The following is a 13,033-nucleotide window of genomic DNA, read 5'->3' as shown; positions in this document are numbered from 1 at the left end:
GCCAGGTTCTACCATCGTAACCCTGGAAATCTCCTCTCTGGGTTCCAGTGAAAACACTTCACTTGTCCCACAGGAGGCTGAGTACATATTAAGTGTCTGCTACCTTCTCCTGACCAGGTGGAGGAAGCCACATACCTGCTCCATCACGAATGACCGAGCTGAGCTTGGAACTGAAGAGGACATCCACATGGTTCAAGATGAACTCCACAACCACCGACTGGATTCGCACCTCCATGAAGGCAGCTGTGCCGCTGAAGCAGGCAGACTCGATCTGCTTGGACCTGGAGAAAGGGCAGGCTGAGTGAAGCTCCAACAGCACCACAGAGTGGCTTAGACTGGAAAAGCCCTTCAAGCTCCTCCAGTCCAATCCTTAGTTTCACACTGACAAGTCCCTGACTAACCCAAAGCCCTCAGCACATCTCATCACTATGAATTGCTATGGTTGGAAAGGACCACCAGGATCAGCCAGTTCAGCCTTCATCCCAGCATCCTTCATCACCAGACCATAGCCTCAAGCACCACATCCACTCTCCTTTTAAACACCTCTAGGGATGGCAACTCCACCACCTCCCTGGGCAGCCTGTGCACACACAACAAGGAGAGCTTCTGCAGAACTTCTTTCCAGGCACTGCAAAAAGCAGTAGCAAATACCCTCCTCGTGTGATATTTTTTTCCCCTCCCCTCTAGCAGGGGAATGTTTCCAACTGGTCCTGCTCAGCAAGGCCCCCAAGGTTCACAAAAGCAACAAGAGATCATTTAACTGCTGGTGGGTGAGCTGCCAGCAAGGAGCAAAGAGCTCACCCTCATTAAGTGCACCCAGGGGAATCCATGAGTCAGATTTCTCAGGTTGGTGACAAAAGCAGTTCAGAAAGCAAGACAATAGAGGCCAGGGTGAGTTGGGCTTTCTTTTGCAGCAGGATTTTTATGGCACACCATTCATTTTAATGCACATTCAACCCTTGGATTTTAGGGGACAGATTTATCCAAGATCTTTTCCCTAAGTTTGAAGTTTTTGCAGCCAGAAAGCTGCCAAACATGACTCTCCCTGAGAAATCAGTGATGCCAGAGATCAAACCTTCCTGGATCATGAAGTAGTTAAGTAGGAGAGGGGAAATGACCATCTAGGAGTGAGGTTTAGGGGTGGGGGGAAATCCTTCCATGCCACTCTGGAACTGTAGGCAGTGGAACTGCATCCTGGTGAGACAGAATAATGCTGGGGTGATCTCTTCAGGGGGTTATTTTACAGCAGTGGTTCAGGAGCTTGCCAGTTGGTCTCAAGCCCTTGCTTAAAATGACTTCCCACTGGAAATTTTACAGGAGGAGAAGACATGGCATAGAAGTGAGGGCTGAAGGGAGGGAGTGAGCCAGAGAGGCAGCCAGGGCTAAAGGGAGGGAGTGAGCCAGGGAGGGAGGGAAGCAGGGATAAAGGGAAGGAGGGAACCAGGGCTGAAAGCAAAGAGGGAGGGAGGGAGACAGGCAGCCAGGGCTGAAGGCAGGCAGGGAGACAGGCAGCCAGGGCTGAAGGCAGGCAGGCAGGGAGGGAGGCAGCCCCAGCTGAAGGCAGGGAGGGAGACAGGCAGCCAGGGCTGAAGGCAGGCAGGGAGGGAGGCAGGCAGCCAGGGCTGAAGGCAGGGAGGGAGACAGGCAGCCAGGGCTGAAGGCAGGCAGGGAGAGAGGGAGACAGGCAGCCAGGGCTGAAGGCAGGCAGGCAGGTAGGCAGGTAGGCAGATCTTTCTCAACCACTGGAAATTATGATGTTCTGTGGTATCTAAATACCCAAACCTCATCTTGTCTTGAAATGGGGAGAACCAAAGCAAGTACCTGAGGAGGTTTGGAGCCCAGACGATCGCTAAGTTCTTGGTGTGCATGTTTGTGATGGAGCAGTAATCAGCCAGTCGAGCTAAATGCCTCATTAGGAACTCCAGTGTCCTGGAAAACAGGAGATAGGCAAACGTTCAGCACCAATGAGCAAAGCCAGGCTGGGATGCACAAAACAACCCCCAGATCATTATTTCCTTTTGGTTTGACAGCTTCCAGGGGAGAAAAAAAAATACTAAGTTGAACTGTGCACCCTAAGAGAGATGGTAAAGTTGTCTTTAGTACACCAGGGCAGGGTGAGGGCAGCCTCTCCTCATTTGGCAATGAAAAGAGGGTCAAGGAAATTGGCTTTCAGTCCCAGGGCTGCATCCAGCAAACATGGAGGTGGACAGGAATGACCTAAATGCCAGCAGTAGAGCAGGATGTAGAAGCAGAGCGTCCTGGACTTCAGTGCTGGGCTGCTCTGCTGCAGCACTGCACAAGAGAAACGGCTGCTTGGTGTGGTAAGGGACAGCATGGAGGGAGGGGACTTCTCTCTTGGGGGAGAGGTGCTCTGGGGCTCCAAGTTCCACACACGACACTGCCACTGGGAGGGGACACCAATCAACAGCTGGCATTGGAAGAGGACAGCAAGCAATACCTGAGCGACGCCTTTGCCTGCACCCTCTGACAGCTGCTCATAACAAAGAGCATTAATGTGTTACTTTATTTACCTCAGAATCTTTACCATCTATCACTAATTAGTTATTAACACTGCTTAGTTTGATTAGGTAATGGCAATCAGTCGGTGATTTAAGCACCACATCATGGGATGCAAAGCACAGAGTGCTCAGCTGCTAATGAGCTCATTAAAGCATCCATCGGCTCCATCCCACCAAGTGCCTATCTGGAGGGCACAGAGTGCCCATTGTGGGTGGGGAAGCTGCAACTGCCTCAGCTGAGTCCTGAAACAGCAGGTGAAAAGCTGTGGAAATTCCACACTCACCTGTAGTGAGGGGGGGGCAGCTGCTGGATGACATCGTGGATCTTCACCAACCGCTCCTCGTCCGTAGCAGCAGAAACAGCATCCTGGAAGAAGGCAGGAAGGGGATCAGCTGCAAGGAGACTCAACACCTCCCACCCCTCCTTCTCTGCAGGAGCAAGGTGGATTTTGTTGCCATTATCAGAGTCTCAGCACGGTGGGGAGGTGGGAAGGAACTCTTGGAGACCACCCAGTCCAACCCCACTGCTAAAGCAGGGTCACCCACAGCAGCTTGCCCAGGATCACAGTGTCCAGGTGGGTTTGAAACCTCTGCAGAGGACACTCCAGAACCTCTCTGGGCAGCCTGCTCCAGCAGCCTCACACCAGCTCCTACTCACTGAGAACTTCTCGTAGAGCTGGTAGGTCAGCAGGGGGTTGGGGAGCTCGCGGAAGTACAGCTTGCAGAGGGAGCCCACGCAGTGGATGTCTTGGATGTAGATGTCCTTGGTCAAGTCAGGGATCTGCTCAGAGTCAAACTCGTGGCTGCAAAGGAGAGCAGAAAAATAAAGTCAGCAGAGGCCTGTAAGAAATTTCCTTTCCTTCCTCTCCCTCTCCCTTTTCCTTCCCTTTTCCTTCCTTCTCCCTTCCCTTTTCCTTCCTTCTCCCTTCCCTTTTCCTTCCCACTCTCCCCTCCTTTTCCTTCCCTCTCTCCCCTCCTTTTCCTTCCCTCTCTCCCCTCCTTTTCCTTCCCTCTCTTCCTTTTCCTTCCCACTCTCCCCTCCTTTTCCTTCCCTCTCTCCCCTCCTTTTCCTTCCCTCTCTCCCCTCCTTTTCCTTCCCTCTCTCCCCTCCTTTTCCTTCCCTCTCTTCCTTTTCCTTCCCACTCTCCCCTCCTTTTCCTTCCCGCTCCCTCTCCCTTTTCCTTCCTGCTCCCTCTCCCTTTTCCTTCCTTCTCCCTCTCCCTTTCCCTTCTCTCTCCCTTTCCTTTTTCTTTGCCTTTCCCTTTTCCCCTCCATTCTTTTCCCCTCCCAAAAGAGACAGCAAAAGAAAGACAAAAGGTAAAGAGGAAGAAGAAGAAAAACCAACAGGAGAAAAAGAATCAGGAAGAAATGCCCTCTCCCCACCCCCCTTCGTGTGCAGGTGTGGGGCTCTGATTTGTCTCCTCTCTTCCTTCTGCAGTCTTTTTTTCTCTCCTCCCCTGAGTAATCCCTGCCTGACCCCCTCATACACTCTGCTCTCCTTACCAGCCAAAGAGAGGAGACTACTGCCCTAAAGAACCAACTCCCATCCTGGAGTGAACAGCTCATGTGGAAGAAATCCTTTAACTTTCCAACCAGGAAAAAAACCAACCCAGAAAACACTTCAAATCCAGCAGATTCCAAACTTCCACATGGAACTCAAGAGCACTGTCTCCTTTCTAAGGACACTGCAGCTCTGCACTGATGCTGGTGATGTGTCCATAGAGCTGGGAACTCCAGCAGTGTGTCCTGCATGAATCAAACACCAGCCAAGTCCTGCAGTGATGGGGAAGCACAGGGACAGTGCCTACAGGTTGTGCCACCATCCCCCTTCCTTCCATCTGAGAGGAGTAACAAACTCCACCAGTACAGGCTGGGAGGTGATCTGCTGGAAAGCAGCCCTGTGGAGAGGGAGCTGGGGGTCCTGGTGGCCAACAAGTTCCCCATGGCACAGCAATGTGCCCTTGTGGCCAAGAAGGCCAATGGGGTCCTGGGGTGTATTAGGAGGAGTGTGTCCAGCAGATCAAGGGAGGTTCTCCTCCCCCTCTACTCTGTCCTGCTGAGACCTCACCTTGAGTACTGCCTTCAGTTTTGGGCTCCCCAGTTGAAGAGGGACAGGGATCTGCTGGAGAGGGTCCAGCAGAGGGCTCCAAGGATGATGAGGGGACTGGAGGGCATGGCTGATGAGGAGAGGCTGAGGGACCTGGGGCTGCTTAGGCTGGAGAAGACTTAGAGGGGATTTGATCAATGTTTATAAGTATCTGAGGGCTGCCAGGAGAGGGGGGACAGGCTCTGCTCACTGCTCCCTGGGATAGGACAAGGAGCAATGGATGGAAGCCACAGCACAGGAGGTTCCAGCTCAACACAAGAGGGAACTTCTTGACTGTGAGGGTCCCAGAGCCCTGGCACAGGCTGCCCAGAGAGGTTGTGGAGTCTCCTTCTCTGGAGCCTTTCAAGGCCTGTCTGGATGTGTTCCTCTGTGATCTGTTAGATAGGATTGTCCTGCTCTGGCAGGGGGGTTGGACTGGATGATCTCCTTGGGTGCCTTCCAAGCCCTAACATCCTGTGGTCCTGTGATCCTTCTGCCTTTGGAACACTCAGAAAGAGGCTGCCACTTGCTTCTCTGCACTGCAGCAGGGACCGAGGCCATTCCAGTGTCAGAAATGCATTTTTAAAGCACCTTTGGAAAAACAAGGAAGGAGAAAATGGTTTTGGCAAGGCAGAAGGACAAAAATGGACTAGGGGAGAGATTAGAGATGGTCAAAATGAGGAATTAAAGGGATGTAGCTGGAGCAAGGGCAAAAATGTTTTATTCAGCCAAGATTGCTGTGGGCAACAGCTACAATCAGAGTCTTTGGAGCCTGCACATCAGAGCCTCAGGGGCAGAGGCTTTAAAATGGAACTTGCTGTGATGGGAAACAGGATTAGGCTGAACCAGAACAAGCTCATCCATACAAGCAACCAGCTCAAGCCTGGCCACTGAGTTTGGGAATAGCTGGCACAGAAAGGATGTCCTTCACACAGGGCATGCCCCTCTGCTGCCTCTGGGAGGCTGTGGGGCTGGGAGCAGCACTGGAATTAGTCACACCCCACCAGGTTCTCTCAGCCCCTTCACAAGCAAACGCTGCATGCAATGCCAGGAGGAAGAGCAGCTGCACAGAAGGACACAGTCCATTTAGTGGGATGAGGAGAGCTCTGAAGTGGGGCAGACACACACCCAGCCTTGTGCTGCCCAGGCAGGCAGCATGGCAGTGCCACCCAGCCACGACTTCATGAGGATTCTTTGCTAACATGCCACAACAAGGGGAAGCAGCAGCTGCTCAAAAGGGGTCCAGGAGCAAGAGGAAACAGGAAGGAAGTGTGCCAGCAGTGTCCCCACCATTCCAGAGCCTTCTGATACTCTATCACAGACACACAGAATGGTTTAGGTTGGAAGGGACCTCAAAGCTCAGCCAGTTGCAGCCCCCTGCCATTGGCACCTCCTACTAGAACAGGTCGCTCAAAGCCTCATCCAGCCTGGCCTTGAACACCTCCCTGAAGGAATTCTTCAGCTTAATTCAGTCTTAATTTCAGCTTAACTTAGTCTTTAGCAATTGAGGGAGCTGGGGATGGTTAGTTTGAAACAGAGGAGGCTGAGGGCAGAGCTCATTGCTGTCTACAGCTACCTGAAGGGACATTGTGCAGAGGCTGCAGCTGGGCTCTGCTCACAGGGAACTGGAGACAGAAGAAGGGGGAACAGCCTCAAGCTGAGCCTGGGGAGGTTTAGATTGGACATTAGGAAAAAGTTTTTCCTGGAGAGAGTGGTCAGGGAGTGGAATGAGCTGCCCAGGGAGGTGTTGCAGTCCCCCAGCCTGGCTGTGTTTCAGGGTGATTTGGCTGTGGTGCTTGGGGCTGTGGTTTAAGGTGACTCTTGCAGAGCAGGGTTCTGGGTTGGCCTTGGTGCTCCTTTGCCAGCCTGGATGCTGCTGTGATTCTCTGAAACCTTCCTGCAGAATAAACTCCAGACACAGAGCCCCTGCAGACACAGAGCCCCTCCAGACATGGAGCCCTCTCAAACCCAGAGCCCCTGCAGACACAGAGCCCCTGCAGACATGGAGCCCTCTCAAACCCAGAGCCCCTGCAGACACAGAGCCCCTGCAGACATGGAGCCCTCTCAAACCCAGAGCCCCTGCAGACATGGAGCCCTCTCAAACCCAGAGCCCCTGCAGACACAGAGCCCCTGCAGACATGGAGCCCTCTCAAACCCAGAGCCCCTGCAGACATGGAGCCCTCTCAAACCCAGAGCCCCTGCAGACACAGAGCCCCTGCAGACATGGAGCCCTCTCAAACCCAGAGCCCCTGCAGACACAGAGCCCCTGCAGACATGGAGCCCTCTCAAACCCAGAGCCCCTGCAGACATGGAGCCCTCTCAAACTCAGAGCCCCTGCAGACACAGAGCCCTCTCAAACCCAGAGCCCCTGCAGACACAGAGCCCCTACCGTAGCTTCTGGATGTTGGAGGCGATCCCGGAGAGGCGGTAGATGCCGTCCACGATGCCATGCTTCTCAATGAACTCCGTGCAGCTCTTGAGGACCTGGGGGACTAAAGATCAAGTTCTGCTGGTTAGGGGAGCCTCTTACTGAAGGTCAGGTAGTGGTCTTGTCAGATGTCACCAGCTAAGCCACTCAGCTCTTGCTTGAAGGAGAAAGCATGTGAGAAACGGAGGCGGTGTGAGAACCGGTCAGAGGTGCTCCTGGCTCTAAAGCAATGCCAGGATTCTGGGGTGCAGGAAGAAAAGTGTGGCCAACATGCTGAGGGAGGTTCTCTTCCCCTTCTAGTCTCCCTGGTGAGGACACAGCTGGAGGACTGGGTGCAGTTCTCGACTCCCCAGCTCAAGACAGATAAGAAACTACTGGAGAGAGTCCAGTGGAGGCTACAAAGCTGCTGAGGGGCCTGGAGTGTCGCTGTGAGGAGCAAAGGCTGAGAGCCCTGGGGCTGCTGAGCCTGGAGAAGAGCAGCCCCAGAGGGCATCTGAGCAATCTTTCACAATATCTAGAGAGTGGGGGGCAAAAGGATGGGGCTGGGCTCTAAGCAGTGGTACCCAGAGGCAAAAGACACAACCCAGGAGGCTCCATCTGAAGATGAGAAAAACATTCTTTGCTGTGAAGGTGCTTGGAGCTCTGTCCCAGGTTGCCCACAGTGATTGTGCAACTTCTTCCCTGAAGAGGTTCCAAACCCAGGAGGACATTGTGATCCTGGGCAAGCTGCTGTGGGTGACCCTGCTTTAGCAGTGGGGTTGGACTGGATGATCTCCAGAGGTTCCCTTCCAACCTCACCATGCTCAGACTCTGTGATATGAATTAGGCTAAAGCAAAGTCAGGTCTGGCTGAGGGGAGAGAGCTCAGGTCCCATCCAGGAGCTCCATAAAACTCAGCACATCCACTCTCCTTGGCTTTTGCTCTCCAGCTGATACAGGATCAACCCACACTGTTTAGTTTAAGCAAACACCAACACTAAGGAGATGCCACTTTCTGTCCCAGGGCCAGGGGAGCTTTTACAGCTGATTGTAATTGCATCCCCAGTGCCTACTGGAGCATGACTGGATGCAGATAGCTCCACAGCACACTCACCCAAACTGCAGCCAGGCTGGGGTATGACAGAATGGGGAAAACAAGCCCAGAGGACATCATTAGGTGTCAAGTTAATATTCAAGCTGCTTCACCAACTGATTCCTTCCAGTTGACTTCTCAGCCTCCTGCAGCATCCACTGCTGGAGTTCTGTGTCCATCCTTGTAAGCTTAAGGAGGAGCAAATGACTTTATTTATCAAAGGGGGATGAAAATGCTCTGAACACACAAAGGAAATGAGGATTGAGCTCTTGGATCAGCAAATGCCCATGGAGAAAGCCCAGATCCTTGCGGATTCCTCTGCAAGCCACCTTCCTGCTCCAGCTCCTCTGGCAGTGTGGCTTTGTTCCTGCACAGAGGTGCGAAGTCTGATCAATTTGCCACATGACACAGACTCTGAATAGGTCATGTGGCAAATCCCCTTATATCAAGCAGCAAATGCCATCTGCCAGTCAGTGCTCCTAAGTGCTGCTGAACTTAGATGCTCTGTGCTCTTCCCTCCCTGGCCTGCAGCAAACACTCATGGAGCAAAGAGAAAAGCCTCATTTTATGTGGCTCCCTAGGAAATGAGCAGGTGCACCCCGGGCTAAGGGCACACTCCAGCACAGGACAGGACTAACCCTGTGTGGCATGGCAGTCAGGCTGGCTCAGCTAGAGCAGGTTAGGTCCTGGAGCAACCATGCCCAAAGGCAGCCCAGCCACAGTCAGTCAGACTTTAGCATGGCACAGAAAGAGCCTTGGAAACCAAACGCTGCTTTGATGGCAGAAGGAAACCCAGCAGAGGTGATCACCTTCTGCTCTCCCTTGTAGCTTCAATGGACATTTCAACTTCCAGCCAGAAGCTACTTGCAGAAGGAAACCTCCCTGAAGCTCAAGCTACCTCTCACAGCCTCATGAGCTGAGTGGCACCGCAACTGCTGGCATTAGGAGTCAACCTGAAGCACATTAGCAGGAGAAGCAACAGCTCCTGAGTACTGGAAGAGGAGAGAGTTAGACTGGAGACCAGGAAGAAACTCTTTACAGCGAGGATGGTGAGACACAGGAACAGGTTGCCCAGGCAGGCTGTGGATGCCTCCTCCCTGGAAGTGTTCAAAACCAGGCTGGATGAGCAACTTGGGCTGGTGGGAGGTGTCCCTGCCCATGGCAGGGGATTGGAACTGGATGAGCCTGAAGGTCCCTTCCAACCCAACCCATTCTATGACTCTACAAATCTGCCAACACTTAGCTGCAAAATGCCTATTTCATGTTCCAGTCTGGAGCCCCAACAAGGTTGCTCTTGCAGTGACAGCTGAAACAAGCACAGCAGCAACTAAATAAGCAGCACATTCCCTGCCTAAGTCCTGCCAGGGAGGCTGATACCCCCCGAGAAGGGCGATGCGCACTCGGATTCCACCCTGCCAAGCTCTCCTGCTTATCTGCTCCCCATGACCACGGCCAGGACACCCTCCTGTGCTTCCTAATTGAAGGCTGTGCCACGGGGAGGGAGCTCTGTGTGTTTCCAAGGCTTCTCCTTCTGGGGTTGATCTGGGCTGTGTAAACAAAGAGCAAGCTAAGAGCTGTGCTTACAGAATCGTTCAGCTGAGCAGCAACCTGTTGTGCCAACATCAACCAGGTCAGGAGAGAAGAGGGGGGCAAGGTGAGGGCTTTAAGCACCAACAAGTGCTTATTTGTCATCATGGAAGGCCCTGGGCAGAGTTAGAATAATTCATACACACTGGAAAAAAAAACAATTCTAGTGGGTTTCAGAGAGTCAGAGAGTGTCAGGGGCTGGAAGAGACCTCCACAGCTCACCCAGTCCAACCCCCTGCCAGAGCAGGATCACCCAGATCAGATCACACACAGCACACCCAGGCAGGGTTTGAATCTCTCCAGAGAGGGAGACTCCACAGCCCCCCTGGGCAGCCTCTTCCAGGCTTCTGTCACCCTCACAGGGAAAAAAATCCTCCTCATGTTTAAATGAAACTTCCTCTGCCTCAGCTTCCACCACTGCCCCTTGTGCTGGCACTGGCATCACCCAGCAGAGCCTGGCCCCAGCCTCCTGGCACTCACCTCTGTGCTTTTCCTAATCTGGATAGCAGGAGTTGCTGTGCTTCCAGCTAATGGCATCATGTCAGCAGCACAGATATTCTGGGGGGAGCTCTGCATGGTTGGAGAAGTTGCCTCTTGTCCCAAGCAACCAGCAACAGAAGAAGGGGACACAGCCTCAAGCTGTGCCAGGGCAGGTTCAGGCTGGATGTTAGGAGGAAGTTGTTGGCAGAGAGAGTGATTGGCACTGGAATGGGCTGCCCAGGGAGGTGGTGGAGTGGCTGTGGCTGGAGGTGTTGCAGCCAAGCCTGGCTGGGGCACTTAGTGCCATGGTCTGGTTGGTTGGGCAGGGCTGGGTGCTAGGTTGGGCTGGCTGAGCTTGGAGCTCTCTTAATTCTATGACTCTAAGTGACTGAGACTCAAGCAGAGCTGAAGGCCCTCTGCAGGAATGGTGACTTGATTCTTCTGGACCTTTGAACAACTCATGGAATGGTTTGGGTTGGAAAGGACCTTCAAGTTCAGCCAATCTGACCCCCCTGCAGTCAGCAGGGACACCTGCAACTACAGAGCCCCCAACCAACCAACCTGACTCTCTGGGCAAGCTGGACCAGTGTCTCCCCACCTTCACAGTGAAGAACTTCATGCTTCTGTCTAATCAAAATCCCTCCCTTTGCTGAGGATGAAGCCCAAGATACAACTGGAGAGGACTTCATCACCATAGAAGCTGAAGGAATTCATTCAGCTTGTTCCTGAGCATCTTTCAGCTGCTTTGAGAGGTTTATTGCATCTCCCAGGGCTCATTAACTGTTAATTCTTTGCCATTAAGAGCAAGCAGAAGTTTTTATGGTGTTTCATTCTAAAACCATTTCACTCCAGCTCAAAATCAGGCACATTTCTGTTCCTGTCATCCTGGGGTTATTTCTTCCCTCTTTCATCTTTTGCAGTGCTCCCTCCCTGGGTTTTTGGGAGGCTTCCTTTGTTTTTGTTTTCTCAGGATGTTACTGGAATCAGAACTATTTGCTCAGCCTGGGGAGCAAGGCCTCCCATCAAGCTCCCCCCGAGCAGGGTCACTTCCACAGTCTCACAGCAATAAGGTGAAGCCATGGCACAAGCCAGGCCTCTGGGCTGGTTAATGGAGCAGAGCACTCCCAAATTGCAGCTGCTCAGCTGAATTCCACACATAGCACACACAGAGGGAAAGCTAAACCTGCAGCCCAGCAGGAGCAAGGACAATGAAATGAAGTGTGCTGAGCAGCACTCAGAGCTGCCCACACACAGGTAATAACCTTGGCCATCAATGTTGTGTAACCATCCTTGGAAGCACATAAAACCCCACAGCAGAGTGAAGGAACTTCTCAGAAGGTTAAGGGCAAGGATCTGAGTCACAGGAATGCAAACTGAAACAACCAGCCACAAGGTAAGGTTAAGGTCCTCTGCTCTGGTGACACCTCACCTGCACTGCTCTATGCAGCCCTGGGGTCCCCAGCACAAGAGGGACATTGCACCTGCTGGAGTGGGTCTAGAAGAGGCCACACAGATGATCCATGTCATAGAATCACAGAATGGTTTGGGTCAGAACCCTCCAAAGGTCATCCAGTGCAACCCCCCTGCAGTCAGCAGAGATGTCCTCCACTAGAGCAGGTTGCTGAGAGCTTTGCTGAGCCTGACCTTGAACATCTCCAGGGATAGGAGCCTCAACCACCCTCCCTGAGCAACCTGCTGCAGTGTTCCAGCACCCTCACGGTGCAGAACTTGCTCCTAACATCCAACCTAAAGCTGCTCTTCTTTAATTCCAAACCTTTTCCCTCTTCCTGTCCCTGCAGCTCTTTGCAAACAGTCCCTCTGCAGCCCTCTTCACAGTATCAGTTTATCACAGTATCATCAGGGCTGGAAGAGCCCTCACAGATCACCAAGTCCAACCCTTTAGCACAGAGCTCAAGGCCAGACCATGGCACCAAGTGCCACGTCCAGTCCTGCCTTGAACAGCTCCAGGGACGGCGACTCCACCACCTCCCCGGGCAGCCCATTCCAGTGTCCAATGACTCTCTCAGGGAAGAACTTTCTCCTCACCTCCAGCCTAAATCTCCCCTGGTGCAGCCTGAGGCTGTGTCCTCTCGTTCTGGTGCTGGCCACCTGAGAGAAGAGAGCAACCTCTTCCTGGCCACAATCACCCCTCAGGTAGCTGTAGACAGCAATAAGGTCTGCCCTGAGCCTCCTCTTCTCAGAGTATTGGCGTCTGAATCATGCACCAGGAGCAGCAGCAGCCCGACCAGGCAGCAACCCTCCTTCCAGATGCTCCTGATCCCTAAGAAGTGATCCACATTACAACGACTGCTGCTGAGCTGCCTGAAGCCTGCCCTGCTGTCACAAGCTCTGCTGCTCCCTGCTAACACACAAGAGCTTTCTTTGAAGTGTGACTCTTGCACTGGGGAAGAAAGTTCAGAAGAGCCACAAGCCACGAGCAGGTGCCAAGAGCAGAGCCCATGTGTGGAACTGGACTCTGCTTTTAAGACTGGCCTGGGGTTTTTTACCATGTTTTATGGCAGCTCCCCAGGGAGCTGTGTGAAAACAAAGTGCAGAGTTCAAGCCTGAGGAACAGCAAACCTGCTGCATCAGGCTGGGGAGGCAGATAAAGCACCTTTGGCTGTGAGATCAGCAACGCTCTCAGTGCTGGGGGTATGGCTGGTCCTGGGTGGGTTTGCACTTGAGGGCTGCAGCTGCTGCCTCACTGCACTTCTAGCAGTGGCTGGAGCCTCTCTACCCACCCAGGGTTGCACCCACTCAGCTCTCTAGGGTTGGCTTTTCTGGTTCAACACAACAAATCCACAAATGGAGCAAAAGCTGCTGCTAATGATTCCTATCTCCCAGCTTTGTTCTAGTGTCTGC

The 13,033-nt window shown here is 53.0% G+C and overlaps 1 protein-coding gene across 11 annotated transcripts in view; it reads right to left on the bottom strand.

Moving 5' to 3' along the window:
• The window catches only part of ARHGAP32 (Rho GTPase activating protein 32), a 246,412-nt gene that overhangs the window by 15,847 nt on the left and 217,532 nt on the right, over positions 1–13,033 (bottom strand). For all 11 annotated transcript variants that reach the window (XM_064173280.1, XM_064173279.1, XM_064173274.1 and 8 more), the window contains 5 exons: positions 6,995–7,097; positions 3,178–3,322; positions 2,804–2,886; positions 1,822–1,929; positions 136–281 (listed from right to left, as the gene is read on the bottom strand). In XM_064173280.1, coding sequence (XP_064029350.1) covers positions 136–281; positions 1,822–1,929; positions 2,804–2,886; positions 3,178–3,322; positions 6,995–7,097 — 585 coding nt within the window. The remainder of the gene's footprint in view (positions 1–135; positions 282–1,821; positions 1,930–2,803; positions 2,887–3,177; positions 3,323–6,994; positions 7,098–13,033) is intronic.

The sequence above is a fragment of the Pogoniulus pusillus genome, chromosome 38 (assembly GCF_015220805.1).
Source record: "Pogoniulus pusillus isolate bPogPus1 chromosome 38, bPogPus1.pri, whole genome shotgun sequence".
NCBI lineage: Eukaryota > Metazoa > Chordata > Aves > Piciformes > Lybiidae > Pogoniulus > Pogoniulus pusillus.
Note: the sequence above shows the minus strand (reverse complement) of the source record. Positions and strands in the feature narration are given on the sequence as shown.